This window comes from Patiria miniata, unplaced genomic scaffold, assembly GCF_015706575.1.
Source record: "Patiria miniata isolate m_02_andy unplaced genomic scaffold, ASM1570657v1 HiC_scaffold_2, whole genome shotgun sequence".
NCBI classification, from domain to species: domain Eukaryota; kingdom Metazoa; phylum Echinodermata; class Asteroidea; order Valvatida; family Asterinidae; genus Patiria; species Patiria miniata.
The window spans coordinates 5,669,592-5,695,436 of NW_024037058.1; the positions used below are offsets into that span (position 1 = coordinate 5,669,592).

The following is a 25,845-nucleotide window of genomic DNA, read 5'->3' on the forward strand; positions in this document are numbered from 1 at the left end:
TCAATTTTGTAAATTAACTTGCAAAAATGTTCTTTCTCCATCGGTGTTTTCTTGGCATTTTTACGATGTCGAATCCGACCAGTTGACAGAGCACGTGCCTGGCGTCTGCACAATGCATAGCCATGCTAGTGCTGTCAATCGCTACTCCTAGAACTAAAGTATGAGGCTCCACGTAGTGGAGCCTCATAGATTAAGAACCCCGCAAAATTGTTTTCAGCACAAAACACTAATCAAGTACAAAAACGTCCATCAAAATGCAGAAATTTCCAACAGAACCGCTGCACAGTTTGCCCCCAAACTCCGTACTACACCTCATGACATACTCACAAATTATGCGCAGAACAAATATCGCTGGATTTTGTCTTTTTGGGGGCTAAAATGATGAAAAATATGCCCTTTCCGCACTGAGCCAACCTGACACTTGAAACGTGCACGATGATTTTCGGTTCGCTCGGAGCGCGCCGCGGGGGGTACGGTACAAGCGAAATGATAGTATGCGCATGCGTACAAGTGCTTGTACCGTACCCCCCGCGGCGCGCTCCGAGCGAACTGAAAATCATCCTGCACGTTTCAAGTAGCTCAGTCCGGAAAGGGCATATTTTTCATCATTTTAGCCCCAAAAAAGACAAAATCCAGCGATGTTTGTTCTGCGCATATTTTGTGAGTATGTCATGAGATGTGGTACGGAGTTTAGGGGCAAACTGTGGAGCGGTTCTTTGGGAAATTTCTGCATTTTGATGGGACGTTTTTGTACTTAATTAGTGTTTTGTGCTGAAAACAATTTTGCGGGGTTCTTAATCTATGAGGCTCTAGGAGTAATCGATCGCATAGCCGTGCACAGACTAGTTACCGCATTTTCATCGTGTCTTTTAAATTGGCGCGGCGGGAACCAGTCATCGCCGCATTGAGCTGGGTTTACGCACATGATGAAAGTCACCGTGACATCGAGTTGCGAAGTAGTCATATCGCGAAGCGAATTTGTAAAAATAACGGAGGTTTCTTTTGAAAAAAATAGCGAATGTAAGTAAGAAACCAAATAAATACAACAACCATTTTTTTGACGCAGATTTATTTGGCTGGCCAGCCGGACCACTTGGCAAGGTGTTTCAGCTGGTCCGCCGGCAATTCAACTGGCATTTGGCCAGCGGACCACCGCTAAGGTCGAACCCTGCACTGGTACTGATGGTGGACTCTACTGTGGCCCCGCCCACGGCAGTGAAACAATTTTCATCACTGGCGTTGCCGGGCCGATCCTGGGAGCACTGGTTTGGGGGGTGGGGAGGGGGGATAGTCATCTGGTAGGAGGACTGGCTCCTTGTCCTCTTACCCTTGACCTTTCTGATGACCAGAGTGATGAGGATGATGACAATAATGAGGAGGACTAAGCAGCGGTAACGGCAATCACTGCAATCATCAGTCCATTTGCCAGGCCTAAAACAATAACATGTAATATGTTATAAATTATATTTTTAGCTTTGCATTTTTTCGTTGACAATGCGTTGGAGAAGTTTTCATGGTCATTAGAGCCATTAGATCCAGAATTCCAAAATTGTATCGCTGCATTGCTGAGGAAGTGTCCAATTCTTGTTTTTTTTAATAATGTTGCACGGATTCCAAACGACCCAGGAATTAGTGCTGCATTCCCCACTTAAGTTCATGCATGTCAGTGAAATATGATATCCATGGGAATGTCACATGTACACCCAGATGCATAAATGTCAGGTGAATATGAATATTCATATCCTCCTGACTCATAGCCAATCAGAGTGCTCCATCCAATGTTGGTAGCACGTCCATGCCTTGTGTACAATGGGGTTGCAGATTATTCCAGTTGGTAATTGGAATCAACGTACACACATATGAGGTCAAGGATGCAGGTATCGTTCCTGCGTGTTATTATACCATGCACTTCACATAACCCCAGGACGTTATGTGGTAGTCAACGCCGGGACGTTATGAGGTAGTCAACGCTGCTGGTACAGTACGGTGTGCTATGTGGCAGGCGGACCAAACCCGGCCAATATTACAGACTTGACTGAAGTCTAGGCTATGAGATTGGCCCATTATACCTGAGTGAGTTCTGTAGCTGCATATGGTTCCTTCAATGCTTGACAGCTCCAAGGCAAAGCGCATGTGTTGCATCCTGGCCATGGCTTCCTGAAATGTTAAGAAAGAAAACCATACATAAAAGATCAACATCTATGATTAAGCAACTTTGGCAATCAAACCATCATACTAGGCTGCAGCACACAGACAAATTGTGGCAATTCTTGAAAGGACATTTGTGATGAAATTAGTTTATGAACACATTTTGTGCAATTTTTTATTCCTCTTTAATGAATTATCTATTTCGCATTCCTTTTTATTGAAAAATGCACTTCTTATAAGCATTTCACAAAATTCCTCGCTCATTGAAATCATTTGTGGGAAAGGTTTGCTCATTGGCTTACTGCCATGTACTGACACAACAAATCACCAAAGAAATCACCAAAGAAAAGAAAATTTATGCCAGCAAACTTTCCAAAATTCTAGCAACTTCTTGTGCTGAAATAGATGTAACATTGAGGTATCCGCCCAGAATGACATCACAGTTTTGCTCATGAATATGGAATTTTGCATTAACATAAAAACAAAGAACACCAAAATACCCTTGAAAATATCTTGGAATAACGAAAATTGAAAATAAGGAAGGACACAAAGGTGCATTATCAAGGACTGCATTAAAAAGAATTCCATTGCATGGCGGGTCCTTTCAAAAGTTTCTTCTTTTCTAAGGATTCTATGCACTACTCTTCTGCTGTAAGCCATGCACCTAAATAAACCTATGCGCTTGTGGATATTAATGAAAAGGAGTAAGCATACTCTGTGTGAGGACCAGTGTGTAAATTACATACCGTGTGAGGACTACAAGACTATGTATTAAAGTCCTCAATCTGTTGTTGAGAACAGTTCTCGCATGTACAGTTCTCGCATGTGTGTTTGTGTGCTTCGTCTATGGGAGAATTAAAGGTAGAGTACCGTAATTTTCGGAATATAAGCCGCGCGGCGTATAAGCCGCAGCACGCAAAAATCTGCAAATTAAGATTTGAAGTCGGCGTATAAGCCGCACCGGCGTATAAGCCGCACCGACCGCTGCGGTTTCAATTTTGTAAGGCCTCCAAATTTTAGTTTGGTAGATCATTTGCGGCTATCCAAAAAGTAACTGACAAAATTATTGTTGAAAGCTTACTTGGTTTAAATATAGTAATGGCGATAAACTCCCTGTGAAAGTATTCTTTCTAGCATGCTGTCATTTTCAGAAAACAGTAAAAGGCGGCAATTTCCAAAGAAACATCAAGTAAGTAGTAAGGTTTGTAATTTGAAGAATCTGTGAACGGGTGCGTGCAAGCACTGACATGTCACACAAGCACGCGCCATTGCTAACTATTATTTATCGGTTCGTTGCGTGGCATCGCATAGCTGCAATCAGCTGAATGAGAACATGTCCCGGATGCTGATTTTGGGCGCAATTCAAAACGTGACTCTGCAACTTTGTTAAACATCTGCATATTTTGAGCACTTTTGTAGCATTAAGCAAAAAAAGTGCCTCAATGACAGGACCTCTCTTACCCTTATGACTCTACGCCCCGCCCTTTTTGAGCACCCATATACCGATTTCAAATAGTCTTAGACTGACACCACATTACTGCTGTTGTGTTAGTACCTGTTCATCAGTCTGTGATGTGTAGAGGTGGGCGTGGCTCTCCCCAATCTCAGCATTCATCTCAGCAATGGACCAATCAGCCTATGGAGGGCACAAAATATGAATGAATATTCAAATTGAGTGATGCATGCACTGAACTGGGATGCAATAAAAGAGAAAGCCTTAAAAATGTGAGTTTTGGAAATTTTGTAACAAAGCACTGCTGATGCTGAATCACTGAAAAAAAAAAAGTAACAAGTTTTGTTATGATGAATACAATTTAAATGATATATGCAAGAGTAGTGCTGTTGAATGCTATTGATATGCATGTAAAACACCAACCGCATACTAGCTAAAAATGTTGATAAATATTAAGAAAGTCAAGGAAAATAAAACCCACAACAAAACAAAACTACGTTCCAAAACTAAGTACTGTCAGTTCATTTTTTACCTCTTTATTTTTGTTTATTTTTCTTCTACACAGCAGACTTGAGTATCCATGGTTTCAATCAGAGGGGAAGGCGGGACAAGTCCCCCCTCCCAACTTTTTTAAAGTCAGGGGATATCATATCGTTTGTGTCCCCCCCCCCCCCCCCCCACACACACACTTTTTTAGCCTCCAAATTAAAATTGTTGCCAACATAATGATTCTATAGCTCACATTAGCTGATGACTCAAAACTGTAAAGGTCTATCACCGAGTGTAAGGACAGATTAATTAAACTGGGGCTATCCATGCAGTGTATCCACCAACCACTTTCATCAGATATTGAACGTTGTTATCAATGAAAAATAACTTCAAAGTTCATTCCCTCAAAAAACATTCGACCATACTGTGTATTTGGTTTATTTCTAAGGTCTTTGGTCTCTGTATGTGTTGACTCTAATACCTCAACCACTTCCCCTTTGGAAAATCTTTGACTTCAACACCCAGCCTACTTCCTATAAAATCTTAGATCTGGTGGTCTAATATGAGAGCAAAGGAATGACCCTTCACATTGTTTGCAAATAGCACAGTGCACATTTTTAAAGAACTACAAATGAGAGGGAAAGTATTACCAATGAGAGGGAAAGTATTATCCATGAGAGGGAAAGTATTACCAATGAGAGAGAAAGTATAACCACGAAAGGCAATTTAGTTCAATTTTCTCAGATTTGTCTCAGCAAATACGAAGTCAATGCATGATGTGTTTCCAAGTACCCTGCTCCTGTATAAAATGTAAATATTTACTTAAATTTTTTTATTCGAATTTTCAAGTATTGTGAAAACTGTTTAGTTTAAATGAATGGAACTGTTTTTCCAATGAGAAAGATTTTGCACATCCATGTACCTGTGACAAAAGTAAATTATCCCAAAGCAACTGGATGAAATGTGTGTGATTTTGAACTAAAGTGATAGTTTAAAAGTAAATCATATGCAATACCTTGGTTGTCTCTTTCACAGTGCTTTCTGCGTGCCTCATCAAATTAATATTAGTTTCATTACATTTACAACCAAATTGAAAATGAAAACCTTGTGCATTCTACTGAAATGATACATGGATGTTTGTAAATGCAGTTAGTATGATGGATGTACATTTGTAAACTGAATTTTTTTTTTTTTTTGCCTTTCTTAATTTTTTTTTTTATAAACTTTTAAATACTTCAATAGAAGATGCACTTGGAACATTCTATGAATTTGGGGTCCACTTTTTCCTGTCCCTATACGTCTGACATGTACGATTTTGTAATTGAAGATGCACTCCTTTATGTGTGTACTCTTTCGTCCAAGAATGCTTCTGTGAATCAAATGACCTACTCAACAAATATTAATTAGTTTGAAGTCATTTTTAATGGCACTTGAATGGCAAATGATAATTTCGGATGTGCAGGGACAGGAAAATGTCAGCCTTTGGATCTTAATTGTATAGAATGACCTAGTTGTGAGAGGTTCCGTATCATTACAATAATAGTTTAGTTTATTCCATAAAGGATTGATGCTTTTGCTTCTTTGAATGAGTATTGGTTAGCTAATTAATGCTGATAGACCAAGAAGTCTAAATGAAGCAATGAGCATATGCTTTAATTACAGAATATTTCTCCAAGAGAACGCAGCTTCCATGACAACAATGGCATTTCAGCTAAGACCCAAAGTCTGTTATTTACCAATCAGCATCTCACATACGTTTCAGCTGCATTTTCCACTGGGCATGTGTGACTCCTAGTGTTATTTGCATACATAATGAGGGCTGCTTATTTTACACCGATGAAGCGACTCAAAAAGATATATTTGTATTTTATCATTTATAGACCACTTAATTTGGAAGCCGTTGTTATTGTATCACTAGTTAGTTCATTCACTGTATATTTTGTCGAAGATATTTTAAAAACGTTTTCTGAGAACATATCAACAATGATTTCATGAAACAACTGTCTTTTCTCAGTTGTTGTTTGTTTACATTTAGGACCATTTTGTTTTCGACAAAAACATAACATCAGTGGTTTCCCCAACATTTATACTTGTACATAATGGTAGAGGGAATTATCAAGTAATCAGATTTGTGAGCACATTTTATCTTGTTTTTTTTATCTCCTGATTGACCGCATTTGAATATTGTCAACATGCTCTCAAAATATATGGAGTATGTAACTATGATCTTAGAAAATTAGTCAGGCTTGTCAGTCAGGCTAGTCATTCAACACTGTTTAGTCAGCTTTGAAAATTCTTCTTTTTTATCAAAAAAAAAATGTAGTAAAAACAAATCTTTTGTATGTTAAAGATCGCCTCATGGGGTTTTATGTTCAGTATTTTATTGTCCTGTGAAAACTTCAAATGTTTAGAAATCCTAAGCGAAAAAGTGACGCATGAATGATCAAAATTTGTTGGCACCTTAGCAACCACTTTACAAGGGAAAAATCAGAGCATGGAATTGTTTTTCCAAACTGAATGTCTAGCAATAGCATTTTTAGGGCATGCTTATACAAACAATATTGAAAGTAAATATTTCTTTAAATCATGGGCGTAAAGACAGTTGAACTTGACATCTAAAAGTGGAAGAACTGTGGCGTATGGTTGCCGAGGGTGCAGTCAAGTACCCACCACACCTATAGATAACTTATAAATATCACACATTCTATGGGAGTAAAAAGTATGTGATCTGGAACTTCCTAAAGGTACCAGCGGCGTAACTAGGGTTAAGCTTCTAGGGGGCACCTCAGGGTTCATTAAATTTTTTTGAAGGGGGGGGGGGAGCAAGAAAGGTAACATATAATATTTGTTGTGTTCAATTCAAGATTTCAAATGGAGTGGGGGGGGGGGAGGAGAGACACGTGGACCATAGTTACTCCAATGAAAGGTATAAAGAAATAAGAATTGTAACGTCACATCAAGTTTTAACAGTCCCTTACATATTTACAATTAAACTAGTTACGAACCAATAAAAGGTGTGAATGGTAGCAACCTATTTAACGGCCTAATGTTGCAGTCCACTTTTTTTTTAATGAATTGAAATACAAAATGGTTTAGTAAGAATGAAGCCATAACACTAGTCTGAGTATCACCCATTGTATCACCCTCTCTGTCTCTGGTCCAAGGTCTGATATATCTAAGCATGCAAATGTATGTGACCCCGCGTGCCAGCCATGAGTTGACGTGACATCATTTCATTCCTAAATCTGGACTTAGCTGTTGATTGGTCAATTTTGATGCCATGTTTTTGTAATACAACAACGGACATAGAGATCTAATAAAACCTGACATTGGCTTTCAAAACAGGAACGCTGACCGTGGGTGAAACTTGAATGCACAAGAGGGCATTCTCATTACGTCTGTTATTCAAAATACTATATGATGATAATTCAAAGTCACAGGATGTTTGGGCATCGCGTAACGTATCGATACAGTCTGCTTGACGTAGGCTATTTTTGCTAACATAATTTACAACGTAAAAGCATAGTATATGTCGTGTCTAGGTTTTATTAGATGTACATGACAACGGGTTACCGAATTAGACCCGATATAGAAGGCGCCCGCTGAATTGTCAGAATATCGAGATCAAGACACAGTCTTGTTTTGCATTAATTACTTGCCGAATCTGCTTGCATATCATAGACCCTTGCTATGCATGAGGATATTCCATGGACTACCTTAGCACCCATCCCCCTACAATTAAGAAAAATAACAGCGTTGCTGTTGAAACCCCTCAGCCGGAGTCAAGTTATCATCCGGAAACCATGGTGACCTCGACCTTTGACCCCAGAACCAATCCCAACATGCCATGTACCAATGGGAAACCCCCTACTGAAGATAGACCCCAAAATTTCATGTCTAACTCAAGTTATCATTCGGAACCATTTACATTTAACTCACCACGGTGACCTTGACCTTTGGCCTTTGACCTTTTGACCCCAAAACCAATCCCAACTTGCCTGTACCCAAGGGCAACCCCCTACCAAAGTTAGATATCAAAATCTCATTTCTAACTCAAGTTATCATCCGGAAACTATTTACATTTAACTCACCATGGTGACCTTGACCTTTGACCTTTTGACCCCAAAACCAATCCCAACTTGCCTACTCCCAAGGGCAACCCCCTACCAAAGTTAGACATCAAAATCTCATTTCTAACTCAAGTTATCATCCGGAAACCATTTACCTTTAACTCACCATGGTGACCTTGACCTTTGACCTTTTGACCTCAAAACCAATCCCAACTTGCCTACTCTCAAGGGCAACCCTCTACCAAAGTTAGACACCAAAATCTCATTTCTAACTCAAGTTATCATCCGGAAACCATTAACCTTTAACTCACCATGGTGACCTTGACCTTTGACCTTTTGAACTCAAAACCAATCCCAACTTGTCTACTCCTAAGGGCAACGCCCTACCGAAGTTACAACCCCAAACAACATTTCTAACTCAAGTTATCATCCGGAAACTAAGCTACCTGGACGCAGTGACGGACGGACAGACACACATACGGACGGACGCCCTAGGCGATGACAATACCCCTCGAGCCTCTCGGCTGAGGGGTAACAATCCACAATGCAGTGTGAGTGTGCCAACAAGTGTTTGCCTCAAGAGGCCACTTTTCAACTTGACGGTCTATTTAAACTTATACTAACTTCTACAAAATGAACTTACCTGTACATGGAAGAACATTGGGGAATCTGTTCTTGTTTTTGCAGACAGGTTTCTTGGCTTCCTCACAGTTGACTGCCACTGACATTTCATTTAGCACCTGAAGTTTAAAGTAAACAAATTGACAACACATGTTACAATACTTTTTCTCTTTCTAGCTCGGACTTCAATTACATTTGACAATTGTTGACTAATGTGATGTGGGAGCAGTGGTGTATCCAGAGGGGAGGGGGCACGGGAGGGGAGGGGGCAGGGGAGAGGATGGGGCGGGGGAGGGGATTGGGCAGGGGAGGGGATGGTGTGCACCTTGTCCCCTGCCCCCAGCAGCTTTTTTGAAAGATATTTTTTCAGTAACTATTTCCATAAATGGTTAGAGAGTTCCGACAGGAAAAAAAAAGAAACCAAGCTCCGAAACCATTACATTGAGCTGTGAAAATCGGCATATATTTTCCAGTATGCATAATAATAGTCAGTTTTGAAGAGCACCCCCCCCCCCCACCGGAGGCCAAGTGTTCGGGGATGTGCAGTGTGGTTTCCCCCCTGACATCAAATGCTGGATAGGCCACTGTGTGGGATATGACGTTTTTAACACCCAAGGGCTGCATTTGGCCTCGGGTGCTATGTACATGTATGGCCAACACATTACACACTGGGGCACAGGCTGCATTTTGCAGTCCATGTGCAGTACACACATCGCCCATAATGAACTCACTTTCGATGCGAGAAACCTTTAAAAGGATTATTTACATGTTTTTGTTTTCTTTGCAAGGTTGACACCAAAAGAAACAATGCTTGCTGGGGAATATATATTACTTGAAACACATTTTTCAAAAACTTTTAAAACTAAAGTCATCACAAATATCTCATATTGCGATCCCATATCAAATTTCTGCATTGCAATTATTCATGCACAGTATAGACATCTGTTTACAGTCTTCAAATAATCATGAAAATTCCTTTGGAAATGTGAACCCTAGAAATATCACATTTCCACGATACCATATAATGCTGTATGTTGGTTTAAATATTTCAGAATGGGACTGACAGGAATAACTAACTTATGATGTTCTATATGTTGTATTGTAATGGTGTCATGCATACATTGGCATATATTCCCTTTGCTATATAAACTTCATACAAATGTACAAACATGTACATGTAGGCCTACAGTTCAACATATTGCAAATGTGTTCAATTCATATTTCCGCTTCAGTGTAACACAGTGACTGGAACAGGCCCTTGGTAAATCTATTGTTACCAGAAACTGGGCCTTTGAAAGGGGCTCACAAAATAACAATATCTGTTGACTAGGCAATGCAAGTTCAACTGTGTGACCTGTGATCCATTGCAGTCTGGTGTATTTATAGAATTGGGAATTTACAGGCAGTGAGCAATGCTACACCCTACAGACATTCCAGTCAATCCAGAGAGTGAGAATCCACCAAATAGTCCACCAGTTTCTTCATCAAACTGCCAAATTGATTGCAGAAATATCTTCTGACATCATTCAGGTATGTTTAGTTGAGAATAAGCTTGACAAATGTAACCAGAATTGGCATAGGAATCTGTGCAGACATTTGACTAGCAATTTGTACATCAGTTTCCTTCTCTGATGCAGCATGAGCAGTGTGTTAAACCAGTCTGAAGTAGTTCATGAAAGCACGCAATGCAGAAACTTGAATTCATGCACATGCACCTACATGTACCAACCACGCTATCAATGGATAAGTCCTATTTTTTAGTTCATATATACGTAAAAAACTAACACTTTAGGCCAAAAAAAAAAGTCTCCGGTTCCTGGTATAGAGCTTGCCCCAAAAGTGGTGTGGCGACGCGGCTTTTTTTTTTTTTACCTGTTTTTTTTTTTGGGGGGGGGGCTTCAAATGTCGGCTGATGACTGCAAATGGTGCCCGACTAAACTTAGTGCAAATATATGGGAGTCCAGAGAGGCCACATAAAGCTTATTCTCGATCATAACCCCATCTAAAAACTCGTTAAAATTGTGCAGCAGCAGAATTCCAGTCAAACCAGTGAATTTGGCGGTTTTGAGACATCATCTTTCATTGAAAAAAAACTTTTCATTTTGCCAACGCGCATGGCTACGGCGACGCGCACGCATACCAGAAACCGCAGACTTTTTTTTTTGGCCTTACCGACTAGATTTTGTTCAAAACACATCATGTACAATGTAGGGGAGATGGGGGTTAGTTGGAACACGGGGTTAGTTGAAACAATGAATTTTTCTTGATCATCTTAATTAAATTTTATAAAATGTTGCCCTCAAGAGATGTCCCTTAGCAACAGCCATCTACCATATTGCCTGCAGCAACACTGCAACAATAGTGCTCAAGTGGGAAAGATAAGTTTGTTTTTTCACCTTTTGAGTAATTTTTTCACCATTCAAAAAATGTGTACTTTCTTAATGATGTTTATAGATAACAGTGACTAGTTTGGGGGTATTATATGCTCCAGTACTAAGCTACAAAATAAGGTTAAAAAGATATGTTATTGGAGCCCCTGTTTTGTAGAGTGAGCAAACAAATGTCACATGGGCCACTGGGGCTAGTTGGAACATTTTGATGGGGGCTAGTTGGAACATAATGATGATAATTGAGGAAATATTCTGACTTGGCAAACAATTTTGAAAGCACATAGACAGGTCACGTTGACCTTACCTCAATTTTATGCAAGCTTTTCATGTTATTTTTGGGGAGTTAAATTTCCCGTTTTGATGTTTTCTTTTTATGATCAGGCTTGTAGCTGACTCTTGCCTCGCAATTTTCCTGTGTTTTTTTGTCTTGATGCTGTTTGTGCCATTTCTTGCCAGTTTGTTAATTAAAAAAAATGTTAGGAGCCTCACCACTGCTTGGAACAATTATTTTACTTGAAACTCAAATATAAATGCAGTTTTTAAGTAATTGTAGTATACTTTCAGATTAACAGCATACCAAGTTCCAACTTACCCCATACCATGTTCCAACTAACCCCATAGGAGGGGTTAGTTGGAACGCATGTCGTAGTTGTGATCAAGATGGATTTTTTAAATAACCATCAACAATTCTGTGAATTTTATATGCTACATTTGCAACACACATGTGTATGTCGCGGGGTCTATTCCAGTCAGGAAAACCCCAATGATATAATCCAACCGGTTCAGTCGACAAAATAATCAAAGAAATAAAAATTTTCAGAAATAGGTGTATTTACAGTTCGAATTAAAAAGGAGTTTTAATTCAAATCACTCAAACACTCTTCAACTTGAAGTCAAAACACAATATAAACAAAGAGAATGGATATGTAAACAAAAATGAAAATGCACAGATTACAACAATTTATACAATGCAAGAAAAGGATAAGTTGTTCGCAGTTGCGTCTCCCATGGTCTTGTCCAGATCCAGCGATGACCAACGATTGGAATCCAGTCACGTCCACGAACGCGCGAGTACAAAGTTCACGAAAAGAACAAAGTTCACGGAACGAGAATTAAAACATCAGAGAAGAAGGGGAGATCCGGGGACGTCAAAGGACTGCAGCAGGCGGAAAACTAGCGACTGCAACTTCCGGAAGAACGCAACTCGTCAGGGGACGGCCAGGGGGTGTGATGAGATGAAAAGGTGACATGGAGGAAAGCGGAACAGAAAATCGTCACTCAGCTCCAGGACTGGTAGAAGAAGTAATAATGCACAGCTAGGTCTCGTCCTCGTCCAACATGACAAACGGCAGGAGAACCTGTGCCAGGAAAATGATGGGTTTACAAAATAATGAAAGTGTAACAGCGGTGATTCCAGTCCAGAGCAAGGAGAGTGATGTACTCTACACCAGAGCAAGAAAAGGAATCATAATTAACTAAATTATTTTATAAACAAGTCTATAAAAAATAACCAAAAGAGTATCAACTAAAAATATATTATAAACTAAACCTAAAAATAACTAGGTTCATCAGAAGAAGATCCATAAAATCCTTCTTAAAACCAAAACACTGAAACTATTCCCACAGTTCATTAATCTGGGCTCACACTGAGATAACCAAAACACAAGCCTAAGGCCAGTTCTTAAGAAAAGATAAACAACGAACACAGTGCGACCAGCCTACAACAGGTGGATAATGATAAAACAACAGTAAATTCTCGTGCATACGAAATGAGCAATCTACAGTGTACCCAAGGTCAACCAAAACTTTCACACATTCTGGCCTGGTCTGGACAGAGTCTTGCACACAAGATTTACAAGATAAGATCAGTGCTAGAATGTCTCAGATAACAGAGCGGCTGGACCCACACATGGTCAGGCTAGCTTAAAGTGGCAGAACTGTGACTAGTGACTGTGATAATACAAAAAATGTGTTGGCTAAATCATAGGCTAAATACACTTACAGTTAAAGGAGCAAACTATAAAACTCAAAGCTATAGCAATTAAACAAACCAATTCTTCCAATGAATGAATTTTCATAATTCAGAATTGGCACCATTCACACAAGAATCAAACATCTATTAAACTTCAAGTTATATCTGATCTAAATCTAAAGGGAATGCTCAACTAATCTAAAGAATAAAATAACTATTCAGCAATCAATAAGCAAGAAAAGTTCAAGTAAGTTTCAAAATGTTCAAGTAACCCTATGATGTGAAATCATAAATCAGCATCAACTTGAAAAGTTAAAAGCCATAGGTTGAACATATATCTACATCAACTTCACTCTTTCTAATTATCATTCAGAAACTCCAAACAGTCCAAATGAAATATAAATGAATCAGGTCATAAATTATCTTTCACGAAATAAACTGAATCCATGGACCATTGGAAGTGATCCACTCAAGATAACTTTCAAACAGAAGTCATAAAGATACATTCAAATATAGAGCAGAATATTGTAAAAACAGAATGAATTGGAATCAGACGCAATCACTATGTACAAAGGAAAGAACTCATTCAAATAAGTTTCATAGTGGAAAATAACTATCGACTCATCATCAAGCATGGAAGTTGAGAATGAAAAGTAAATATTCTCTGAAAATACTCAAAGACAAATATCAGTTCACTAATGAACTTATACTAGTGATAAATATATACTTAAATGAAGACAAATTTGGAAAACTTACCTGTGCCAGGAAAATGATGGGTTTACAAAATAATGAAAGTGTAACAGAGGTGATTCCAGTCCAGAGCAAGGAGAGTGATGTACTCTACACCAGAGCAAGGAAAGGAATGCCGCACCCGCGCACCAACAACCCATCACTCCAGGCCAGGCTGTTGCCCCCCACATTGTCTTACATAATACATGTGAACCATGCCTGACACAGGGCAACACCACAGAGGGTACAAGAAGAAGGAATTTGATGAGGCAGCATAACCACCTTGAAAACAATAGACTTGCTCTAGTCATACAACAAATTAAAATAATGGCAAATTTGGGGGGTATGACATGTATAAATAAATTGGCATAGTTGTTGTTTCTTGAAGAAAATCTGTTTGTGTTATGGATAGGTTTTTGTGAAAATCGTTCCAACTAACCCCCGTCTCCCCTACATGTACTTGCAAAATTGCTTCGATAGAGAGATTCAGCAGGCATTGTGTCAGACAGCTTTCATTGTAAGAGATCCTCTTTGGTTATTTAGATTTTTGTACCGCTCAACGAGTTGGAATCCTCTTGCATGCAGCAAACAATTTGAATAGTAAAAGTAAGGCGGTGGATGGTCACGGTGGGCGGTAACTGTGGGTGGAGCGTGGCAAGCAAAGCTTTTCATTGGCTGAAAAGTAAATGCCCATCATGCGTACGTTCAAAACGAATGAACACTATCTGTACTTCAGTTTCCTTCTCTGATGCACCATGAGCAGTTTGTTAAACCAGTCTGAAGAAGTTCATGAAAGCATGAAATGCAGAAAAACTAAATTCATTGCACCTACCATACAACCACGCTATCAATTAAATAATTCTTATTTTCCAGTTCATATATACGTAAACAAAAAACACTTTAGGCCACATTTTTTATATTTTGGATTACAGATCCACTGATTCAAAAAAAATTCTTTGCCAATTGAAACAAAAAATATACAATGTTTGGCCAATTTTTAATTTTGTATTTCCACCAAACATGACATAAAGGAATTGGCATTGTTGAAAAAGATTAGAGTATGAAATTTACCATTTACAATATCACTACACAGCCTGAAAACCGTCAGTTTCTCTATTAAAAGTTTCTCCATCCACACAATGTCCGCGTTTTTATGGAAATACGGCAGGCATATGGGCAACTTCCGTGGCTACAATGTAGCAATACAGAACAATACTGTGCCTGGTGAAGCGGATATTGTGTGTTTATCCTGATCGCAACCAGTTCAAGATCGGACAACTTCTGTATATTTTTCTCTTCGTATCTTTTAGTTCAAAAATAAATATTTTATTTGTGACATTTCTGCCCCAGAAGAAACATGAGTTGGAATTTCACTATCAAGTTTGATTTTGCCAGTTTGAACAGGTGCAGTTTTGTATAAACTTATCAATGCTTACAACAACTATATCATCATTTGAAATTTGAATACATGCAAATCCTAAACCTTTTAATCAATGTGCTTTATTTTCAGATTTAAGGTCTATCTACCCCTATCACATCAAACCAACCAGTGAAGATGGCATCTAATGTTACAGTGCAATCAGTATTGGAGAAGATTAGTGTGGATCATCTGGAATGCTCCATCTGCACCAACCGTTTCAGGCAGCCCAAACTGCTGGACTGTTTGCATAGTTTTTGTCTGCAATGCCTCCAAGAGCTCAGACAGAGCCAAGATCCTAGTGGTACAGAGCTGACATGTCCTCTGTGCAGACGTGAAACCATGTTGAAAAAGTCTGGGGTTGCTGATCTCCCTAATAACTTTGCATTCAGTGCCCTGGTGGAGGAAGTTGCAATGCAGGAAAAGCTACTGGAAGGTCAAGGGTCAAAAATTAAATGCCAAGCCTGTGATGAGGAGAATCAGGCTGTGTCAAGATGCACGGACTGTGATCATTTCCTCTGTCAAGAATGTCAAAAGGCTCATGAACGTTTAACCCTAATGAAATCTCACAAAATCTACACACTGGCTCAACTTCGATCAGGAGAGATTGTCTACAAGAGTAAACTAAGAGAAGAAGTTCCCAAATGTGGCAAGCATCCAGATCAGAATCTCAATGTCTACTGTGACACATGTGAGCAAGTCATATGCCTCACGTGTACTGTTCTTGATCATGGGAATCCAAAACATTCCCTCATCGGCCTATCTGAGGCTTTTGAAAAGTGTAAGAAAAAAGTTGAAGAACTTGTCTCAAAAGTTAGTAAGAGTAAAACAGAACTGAACACCACCATAGAGAAGGCGTGCACAACTCGCAAGAAACTTGACATCATGTTTGCAAACACCAAGAAGAAAATCTCAGAAATAGCTGACCAAGAGGTTGCCAAGATCCGACAGGAGGAGCAGAAACTGTTAACAGAGACTGACACGATTTACCAAGAGAGAATCATAATGTTTGATGCAGCTCAAGCCAATAACAGCAAAGAGGTGACCAAGACAGAGCACAAGCTGGAGGAGGTGAAACAAATCATGAATCAAGCAAGCTGTTATGAGATTCTTGAACTTCAGCAGAAGCTCTTGCATAACCTCAGTGAATTGACAGGGAAACAGCCACAGCAAGTTCCTGACAAGTTGACCTTCATGGACTTTGAAGAAGGTGAGAGGTCACTTGGGAGACTCATTCTGGAAGAAGAGCCAAAGGCTGCAGCTAAGCAATCACCAAGACCTGCAAGATCATGTGTGAAGGAGAAATGGGAACCAAAGACTGATGTCAAGAACTTTGGATGGTTTACATCCATATCACGTGTTGCAGCACACTCTAGCAATAATATACTCGCACTACAAGTATCTGATGTATTTTTGGAAGAACATGCACTATTCACAGTTTCAATTCCAAATAATCACCAGGAACAATCTTCATTCCCACAAAGGCTACAAATCAATGGCCTTACTGATGATGTATGGTGTATTGCAGTGAGCAAGGATGACAAGCTCCTTGCTCTAGATGGTTCAGTAGTCAAGGTCTTCAACAAGCAACATCAGCTCCTCCATCAGTTCACACCAGGTAGAGCCACTAGAGGGTGGAACAGCGCACCAACATGCCTTGCAGTGGATGACAGCAATCTGATAGCAGTAGGTTATGCAGGAACGGAGATATCTCTACACAACCCAGAAGGATCCCTCATCAAGAGACTGCCTGCTCCAATGATTGGATATTATCTGACAATGTACAATCACCGCCTTATCTACACAAACTGGCCTATGCAAAGGTTGGTATGTGTAGACTACTATGGTGCCAGTGTATTCTCAGTAGACATGACCAGCAACATACACGAGGATGGGCACCCTGCTGGTGTGTGCTGTGATAGTGATGGCAGCATCTATGTTGCTGTGTTCGGACATCCAGGTGATATTCTGCATTACAGTCCTGATGGCAAGTACATTGGATGTGTGATCAAGAGATGTGGTGATCCACGTGGCATCACATTCACATCAGGTGGTGATCTGGTAGTGGCTGCAGGAGAGTCTGTACAGATCTATCACCGAGTGTAAGGACAGATTAATTAAACTGGGGCTATCCAGTGTATCCACCAACCACTTCCATCGGACATTGATCATTGTTATCACTGACAAAGAACTTTAAAGTTCATTCCCTTAAACAACTTTCTACAATACTGTATATTTGGTTTATTTCTAAGGTCTTTGGTGTTTGCATGTGTCGACTCTTATACTTTAAGCCTACTTCCTATCAAATGCTAGATCTGGTGGCCCAATAATGAGAGCAAAGGAATGACCCTTCACATTGTTTGCAAATAACGCATTGTACATTTTGAAAGTATTATCAATGAGAGGGAAAGTGTTACCAAGAAAGGCAATTTAGTTCAATTTTCTCAGATTGTCTCAGCAAATACGAAGTCAATGCATAATGTGTTTTCCAAGTATAAAATATAACCCTACTCCTGTAAAAAATGTGAATATTTCCTTAAATTTTGTTATTCGATTTTTCAGTTATTGGGAAAATTGTCGAGTTTAAATTAATGCAACTTATTTTTTAATGAGAAAGATTTTGCACCTTTTGAACACGAGACAAAAGTAAATACTCAAAATCATGGATGAAATATGTGTGATTTTGAACTCAAACGATAGTTTAAAACTAAATCATATGCAATCCCGTGGTTGTCTCTTTCACAGTGCTTTCTGAGTGTCTCATCAAATTAACATTAGTTTCATTACATTTACAACCAAGTTGAAATGAAAACCTTGTGCATTCTACTGCAATGATACATGGATGTTTGTAAATGTGGTCGGTATGATGGATGTACATTTGTAAAATGAATTTTTTTTTTGCCCATCTCAAATGTGATTTTTTAAATACTACAATAGAAGGATGCATTGGAACATTTTATTAATTTGGGGTCTACTTTTTCCTGTCCCTATACGTCTGGCATCTACGATTTTGTAATTGAAGATGCACTCCTTTATGTGTGTATTCTTCCTCCAAGAATGCTTGTGAATCACATAACCTACCCAATAAATATTAATTAGTTTGAAGTCATTTTTAATGCCACTTGATTGGCAAATGATAATTTAGGAGGTTACAGGGACAAAACAAATGTCCGACTTTGGACCCTAAATGTATAGAATGACCTACTTGTGAGAGGTATATATCCATATCATTACAATAATAGTTTAGTTTATTCCATAAATGATTGAGGCTTTTACTTCTTTGAATAAGTATTGGTTTGCTACATGCTGATAGACCAAAAAGTCTAAATGAAGCAATGAGCATTTGCTTTAATTACAGAATATCTCTCCAAGAGAACGCAGCTTCCATGACAACAATGGCACTTCAGCCAAGATCCAAAGTCTGTTATTTACCAATCAGCATCTCACATACGTTTCAGCTGCATTTTCCACTGGGCATGTGTGACTCCTAGGGTTATTTGCATACATAATGAGGGCTGCCTATTTTACACCGATGATGTGACTCAAAAAGATATCTTTGTATTTTATCATTTAAAGACCACTTAATTTGGAAGCCGTTGTTATTGTATCACTAGTTAGTTCATTCACTGTATATTTTATCGAAGACATTTTTAAAAATGTTTTCTGAGAACATAGCAACAATGATTTCATGAAACAACCGTCTTTTCTCAGTTGTCGTTTTTTACATTTAGGACCATTTTGTTTTTGACAAAAACATAACATCAGTGGTTTCCCCAACATTTATACTTGTACATAATGGTAGAGGGGATTATCAAGTAATCAGATTTGTGAACACATTTTCTCTTGTTTTTTTTTATCTCCTGATTGACCGCATTTGAATATTGTCCAAATGCTCTCAAAATATATTGAGTATGTAACTATGATCTTAGAAAATTAGTCAGGCTTGTTAAGGTCTAGTACCACGTATTGCGAACAAAAACAAACAAACACTACAACAACACTGTTTACAGTCAGCTTTGAAAATTGCTCATTTTTATCGAAACAAAAAAAAATTTTGTAAAAAGAAATCTCTTGTATGTTAAAGATCACCTCATGTGGTTTTATGTTCAGTATTTTATTGTCCTGTGAAAACTTCAAATGTCTAGAAATCCTCAGCAAAAAAGTGACACATGAAAAATGATCAAAATTTGTTGAACTTAGCAACCACTTAATACGGGAAAAATCAGAACATGGAATTGTTTTTCCAAAATGAATGGGGCATGCCTATACAAACAATATTTTTGTAAATATTTCTTTAAATTACGGGCATAAAAACAGTTAAACTTGACATCTAACAAGTGGAAGAACTGATATCGTATCGTTGCCGAGGGTGGAGTCAAGTACCCACCACACCTATAGATAACTTATAAATATCACACATTCTATGGGAGTGAAATGTACGCGATCTGGAACTTTCTTAAGGTACCAGCAACATAACTAGGGTTAAGCTTCTAGGGGGCACCTGGGGGTTCACCATTTTTTTTTTTAAAGGGGGGGGGGGGGCAAGGAAGGTAACATATACATTTGTTGTGAGCAATTCAAGATTTCAAATGGAGTTGGGGGGGGGGGGGGGAGAGAGAGACACATGCCCCATAGTTACACCTTTGAAAGGTACACAGAAAGATGGAATTCTAACATCATATCAGGTTTAACAGTCCCTTACATATTTACAATGAAAACTAGTTACGAACCAATAAAATATTTGGATGGTATCAACCCCCTTTAATTGCATAATGTTGCAGTCCACTCTTTGTTTTATAAATTGAAATACAAAATGGTTTAGTAAGAATGAAGCCTTAACACTAGTCTGAGTATCACCCATTGTATCACCCTCTCCATCTCTGGTCCAACGTCTGATATATCTACGCATGCAAATGTATGCGAACCTGCGCGCTAGCCAATTGCAGTCGACATGACATCATTTAATTCTGAAATCTGGACTTAGCTGTTGATTGGTCAATTTTGATGCCATGTTTTTGTAATACAACAAGAGGCATAGAGATCTAAATAAAACGACATTTGCTTTCAAAACTGTTACCATATGCAAACTCTCATTGTGGGCGAGACATAATGCGAAAGAGGGCATCCACATTACGCGCGTTATTTAAAATATGATGTGATGATAATGCAAGGTCACATTCGCGCATCACGTAATATATCAATACAGGCCGCTTGACACAGGCTGTTTTTGTTAACAGAATTCACAATGTAAAAGCATAATAGATGTGATGTTTGGTTTTATTTAGATCGTGTACATGACAATAACGGGTTACTGATGACCCATAATTATATGCTTGCATATAATAGACCCCAGCTGTGAAAGGGATTTTCCATAGACTACCTCAGCACCCGTCCCCCTACAATTAAGAACAATTCGCAATGCAGTGTGAGTGTGCCAACAAGTGTTTGCCTCAAGAGGCCACTTTCAACTTAACAGTCTATTTAAAATTACACTAACTTCTACAAAATGAACTTACCTGTACATTGAAGTACATTGGGGAATCTGTTCTTGTGTTTGCAGACAGGTTTCTTGGTTTCCTCACAGTTGACTGCCACTGACATTTCATATAGCGCCTACATTTCAAAGTGAACAAATTGACAACACATATTACATGACTTTTTCTCTTTCTTGCTCGGACTTCAATTACAATTAACAATTGTTGACTGGTGTGATGTTGGATATGACAACACCCTAGGTGTGTATTTCACCTCTGGTGCTATGCACCCCGAGGAGGTTATAAACGGCATATCCCACATCACAGCAGTCAACAATTGTTTTGTTACATCGTATCAGAAAGTCAATATGATAAATGCTTGTAACCTACCCTGCAAGAAATATAAAAAATCAGTGTGGTGTAACCGGTGAAAACTGCAGGCGTACCCGAGACTGAGTGGTTGTGCATATGCATTGCACGCAGCTCAGTCCAGCACGCGTACAGGTCCTACACGCCGTCGCGCAACACACATTGTACATGTTTATGAGCCATTGTACATATGTTTTTATAGACAAGACATGTGGCCGTTTTCGACCAATGACATTACAGTATCCGAGCACACAATATAATAAACATATATCAAGTTATGTTTTGCTGGCTTAAACGTTTAGGCCGTCAGCTGGATGTTAAAATTCATTCGTTTCGCTCCAGAAATCTAGATTTTCTTGACAGTTCTACTGAAATACACAAAGAAAGAATGATATTGTAGAAGTTCTCCACATTTTGTCCTGCAGTTTTTGATAATTTGACTAGAAAAGCAAACTATTTGCTCATTGTGAAAGTTCAAAAACGTACCGCACTACGTTCAAAAAAATCCGCGTATGACACAATCATACCATGTGATGTGAACTGTCCAAAAAGACATCAGATAGGAGGTCGTAGGTCATGACACCCAACAAACATGGTGGCGTCCATTGCCGATGGTGCTCAACATTTGACGTAAACATCAACCGATGCAAATGTAAAAGTGTTTTAATGCATCTGTCAAGTTTGAGGGAAAACCAAAGGATCTAATGTCCGGGGTTATGATAAGTTCACTGCCAAAGGGGGACTTGCAGAGTTTCGACGTCCGTGTATAGTTTCAAATTGCACCTCACAAACATAAATTTGTGATGACTACATGTACATGATGATGTCAAGAATCCAACTACAAAAAAGACTTTAGAATTCAGCATGTTCTGTTTGCAAGATATGGCTTTAGGTTTAATAATTCATAAATTCATTACAAATCATATGATCATGTCACAGTGATGTCACATCGATCATGTATCGCGTAAAACATCCCGGTCTACCTACATACCAAATCTGAACCAAATCGGACTTGCAGTTCTCTAGAAATACATATACATGTAGGAACTTAAAATGTGCACCAATAGAGATGATGTCACGTGACCCCTGATGACGTCATGATGACGTCACTCTTCTGGAGATGAGTTCACTATGGAGTCTATACATAAGTTGAGTTTTATGGGAAACAACTTTGTCTTTATTATACCAAAAGTATTTGGTGGAATAAACCATGTACAAAGTATAGATGGTTGGAACATAATTGATAATTTTGTTCACGATTTATAGGTGAAAGAAGATCGTCATTTTTTTCAATCATAATTGCCTGTACATTGTAATTTGACACCCTTTCATGTCATCATGACATCAGAGTATAAACATGCACCACTAGGGATGAGGGTCGATATGTCGAAAGTTACAAGTTCATACCATAATACCGTTTAGGAGAAAACCCGAGGTGTGAATTATTGTCCAGAAAGAAAGACAGAAAGAAAGAAGAAGATTGATCAGAACAATAAACAGTGGTCGGGTTGTGCAAAGTCATTTTTTTAACTCGCCACCATGACTGAACTCGGGGCACAACCATGGAGCTATAACATGAACGGATACAGGTCAACTTGTATGCAACAAAATTGTACGCAGGACAACTCGTACGTGACAAACTTGTACGCAGGACAACTCGTACCCGGACCAACTCGTTCACAGTCCAATTCCTACACGGGCCAACTCATACGCATTCATGACCATAGACTAGCGTAGTACACACTGTCCTGGCCCACACCGTGTGCTATACGACAAGACAATGCCACCTGTAGTGAGAATTTAAATTGTGTATCAAAAACAGTCCGCTGCATTTGTAGACTTTAACATATACTGCCAAATACAGTGCCCTTCGTATGTGTAAATCAAATCAGTGTATGTCTGGACAAATTCTCCGTGCTAGTCGGTGCTTGTTGCCCAACTCACACTAGGTGGTCATTTAGCCTACGCATGGTGTGCGCGATTTTGTATCGCATCTCCTGCACTCTGGGAACAAACAGATTCTGTTCTCTTTTGGAATTCCAGAAATGTATTTACCTGAAAAGTAAGTGCCGATAAAATTAGATGTGGTCGACGATTCTCGTCTCCATCCAATCTGGAAACGGTATTGTACAATAACTTGGCTTATTTCACGTATGAGTTTGCATGTGTACGAGTTGACTAATCAGTGTATGAGTTGGCTTGCATATGAGTTAACATTTTGTGGTTCCCGCACACTCTTTTAAAGTTTAGGCCTCTTGACACAAGACATCAGATAGCCCCAGTAGCATGGCCCCGGTATTGCTGTAATGCACCTCATGGCCACACGCCAAGTTCCCAAACTATTGAGGAGTTTGTCCGAAACAAATCACAAATCTTTTACGGACAGTTGTATTCTGTGATGTCTCAGCTTCTTTCCTCCGGGTTGTTTAATTGTCTTATATCCAATTTTTCGAGAAATTAAAGCATCTTTCTGAAACCCACATGCACCCAAAAATTGTCTGTTGATGGCAGCCATTTTTAATGTAAGAAGCAATGACCCAAAAGCTGTGACATCGCATATGCAAATCAATCTTGTCACTCAGGAGCGCAAGTTGCGATTCAACAGTTGTTTCTTGTACACTGGATTCAGTTGAGAATGAGAGATTGTACAAGAAACAACCAGCCGCGGCCACACTAGTGGGCCTTTGTATCATTTAAATTTCGGTATTGGAGTTTATATTTCTGTGGAATTGCCCATAACTGTTTGGTTTAGAGTATTAAATAAAGGTTTCACTCACCTATATTTTTATTCACATGTAGACTGCATGCAGATTTTTCTCAAGTCAAGCAGCAAACCTCCAAATTGTCACAAAAGCCTAAACTCGATCTTTGCAGTTCATTTAAATTCATGTTCATGATGAAATGAACCCGTGGCAAGCAACTCATGGGGCAACTAAGTTCTAGTTCAAGTGACCAGTCAAAACTCAGTTCATTGGTTTTCCCGTGCATCACTTGATTTGCTGAATTGAAGTGCGGTCTCAGCAGGCTCGTCATGCAGACTCCGCTGGGCCTGCTGTCCCGGGAGGAAGCCGTGCCGATTCGGTGGTCGGTGGTGAAGCCACTCTTTACCCGGAGTTAATCCTTTCGAGACTAGTTTTTGTAAATTGTAGCTCACAACAATGTCCACTCGCCAAGCTGGTGCAGAAGACTCACCCAGCACTCAGTAAGTTGCTGAAAAGGATGTAAACATGTAGCTAGCTGCAGAGAAGTAGAAGTTTGAAGCACAAAGTAAACATATCCTCGGTGGCGGCCTGACGTGACGGAGGTACAGAAAAAGGCCAGACTGTGTGGGCGAACGGTGCAAGAAGTCCCAGCCAGAGTACAGCGGCGTGTTTGCACGTACATCATGGTAGTCTGGTTCCCAGGCCAAAATATTCCGACTATTTCTTACGAGTTCTATTTCTGATTTTTTGTTTATTGTTGATCGAAATATTTACACGACTTGCATCTGTACTTTTGCAGGCGTCGCCTAGAAACTTCGACTCAATTCAATAGCGCCCCCTGTTGAGCACTTCGGCATAATTTTGTTGATATAAAGCGCGCGCCACGTGCATATTAAGTAATTTCAAATTACAGGCAACAACCAGTGTACACAACGCCCCATTCCCTTGATTAGATTTTGTTTTCGGATATAGCGCCCTCTATACGATCTGAAGCGATGGAACAAAAAAAAAGCAATGTAGCGCCCTCTATCTATTGTGTTTAATGAACTTTGCTGACAAGAAGTGAATATCTAATAAAAGTTATAAGATCATGGAACAAAACCAAACACTGTGAAGTGATTACAATTTTTAGTAATTGGATGAGGTTTTTATATTTCATTTAAATAAGGCTCATTTTAGCATACTGCTGACATATTTCAGAGAGAAAAACATAATCGTTTCTATAGATATGTTTGGCTTAATTTAACACTTTTGAACATCTAGTCAGTCAAGGAATTTCGGTGTTTTTTTTCTCTGAGGTGGAGTTCAAAGACTCCGTTTATTCTGATTTATCTTTGCATATCACAACAAAGAACAGATAACAAACAAACATAATTAACAAAGTAAAGCAAAAAAAAACCAAAATGCAATCATGAGGTAATGGAAAAATACAAAACAATTAACATATATCAATATAAACCCAATAAAACTGGAAACATATAAACAGGAAACACTTTGGCAAAACATTAATAAGTAAACAAAATTCAAAACAAAAAACAAAAGTTATTTAGCAAATAGAAACACCAAAGGACAATATACACAGATAGACATGCAAAAACTATATCTAGGCATGTCACCTTTTTCTGTGGTTGATCCCTATATGTTTGTGTTCTATAAAAAAAAGTCACATTTTGTGCTTTTTAAAGATCACCTTTGACCTCATTCACATCACGCAAGCATTGGAGTTATTTCTGGTATAGCAGCTGCATTGTAGCCATAGACAAGCCAAGTTTATAATAAACTTATGACGACTAGAATTAAGCCCAAGGGACAAATCTTCTTGATATTTCATTGAAAATTTCAGATATTTCTTGAGAAAGGTAAACGATGATTGTGAACATTTAGCCCTATAATACCAACATGTTCTTTATCCAGAATGGCTTAAAAAGCACTTTAACAAAAATAAATAATGAACATTTATAAAGCGCCAAAATCCGCCTAAAAAGACACTTAAAGCGCATCACAAAATTAA

At 38.9% G+C, this 25,845-nt stretch overlaps 2 protein-coding genes across 7 annotated transcripts; one reads left to right on the forward strand and one right to left on the reverse strand.

The window, feature by feature from the left end:
• Positions 1–758: 758 nt before the first annotated feature.
• On the reverse strand, positions 759–24,005 carry LOC119726160. 6 transcript variants are annotated; one of them, XM_038197775.1, is made up of 5 exons: positions 8,804–8,840; positions 3,704–3,784; positions 2,895–2,992; positions 2,070–2,157; positions 1,037–1,431 (listed from the first exon to the last, which is right to left on the reverse strand). In XM_038197775.1, the coding sequence occupies exons 1-5, from the start codon at positions 8,819–8,821 to the stop codon at positions 1,414–1,416; spliced, it is 303 nt and encodes a 100-aa protein (XP_038053703.1). In that variant the 5' UTR covers positions 8,822–8,840; the 3' UTR covers positions 1,037–1,413. The 6 variants fall into 6 exon arrangements, with proteins under 6 accessions (XP_038053699.1, XP_038053702.1, XP_038053700.1 ...); XM_038197771.1 differs by lacking the exon at positions 2,070–2,157 and having other exon boundaries at positions 759–1,431; XM_038197776.1 differs by lacking the exon at positions 2,895–2,992 and having other exon boundaries at positions 1,044–1,431; positions 8,804–8,837.
• LOC119726871 (E3 ubiquitin-protein ligase TRIM71-like) lies at positions 15,428–17,395 on the forward strand. Its single transcript, XM_038198724.1, has 2 exons — positions 15,428–16,687; positions 17,303–17,395. The coding sequence occupies exons 1-2, from the start codon at positions 15,428–15,430 to the stop codon at positions 17,393–17,395; spliced, it is 1,353 nt and encodes a 450-aa protein (XP_038054652.1).
• Positions 24,006–25,845: the final 1,840 nt, after the last annotated feature.

What these genes read in the sequence shown, in the direction of transcription:
- LOC119726160 (XM_038197771.1), bottom strand. An exon ending in CATCACAGACTGATGAACAG is followed by an intron (nt 2,993 to 3,703) that starts GTACTAACACAA and finishes ATTCTCCCATAG; the next exon opens with ACGAAGCACACAAACACACA. An exon ending in AGTCTTGTAGTCCTCACACG is followed by an intron (nt 1,432 to 2,894) that starts GTATGTAATTTA and finishes TTATTGTTTTAG; the next exon opens with GCCTGGCAAATGGACTGATG.
- LOC119726871 (XM_038198724.1), top strand. Translation starts at nt 15,428, where the DNA reads ATGGCATCTAATGTTACAGTGCAATCAGTATTGGAGAAGATTAGTGTG. An exon ending in ATAATATACTCGCACTACAA is followed by an intron (nt 16,688 to 17,302) that starts GTATCTGATGTA and finishes TGTGTGATCAAG; the next exon opens with AGATGTGGTGATCCACGTGG.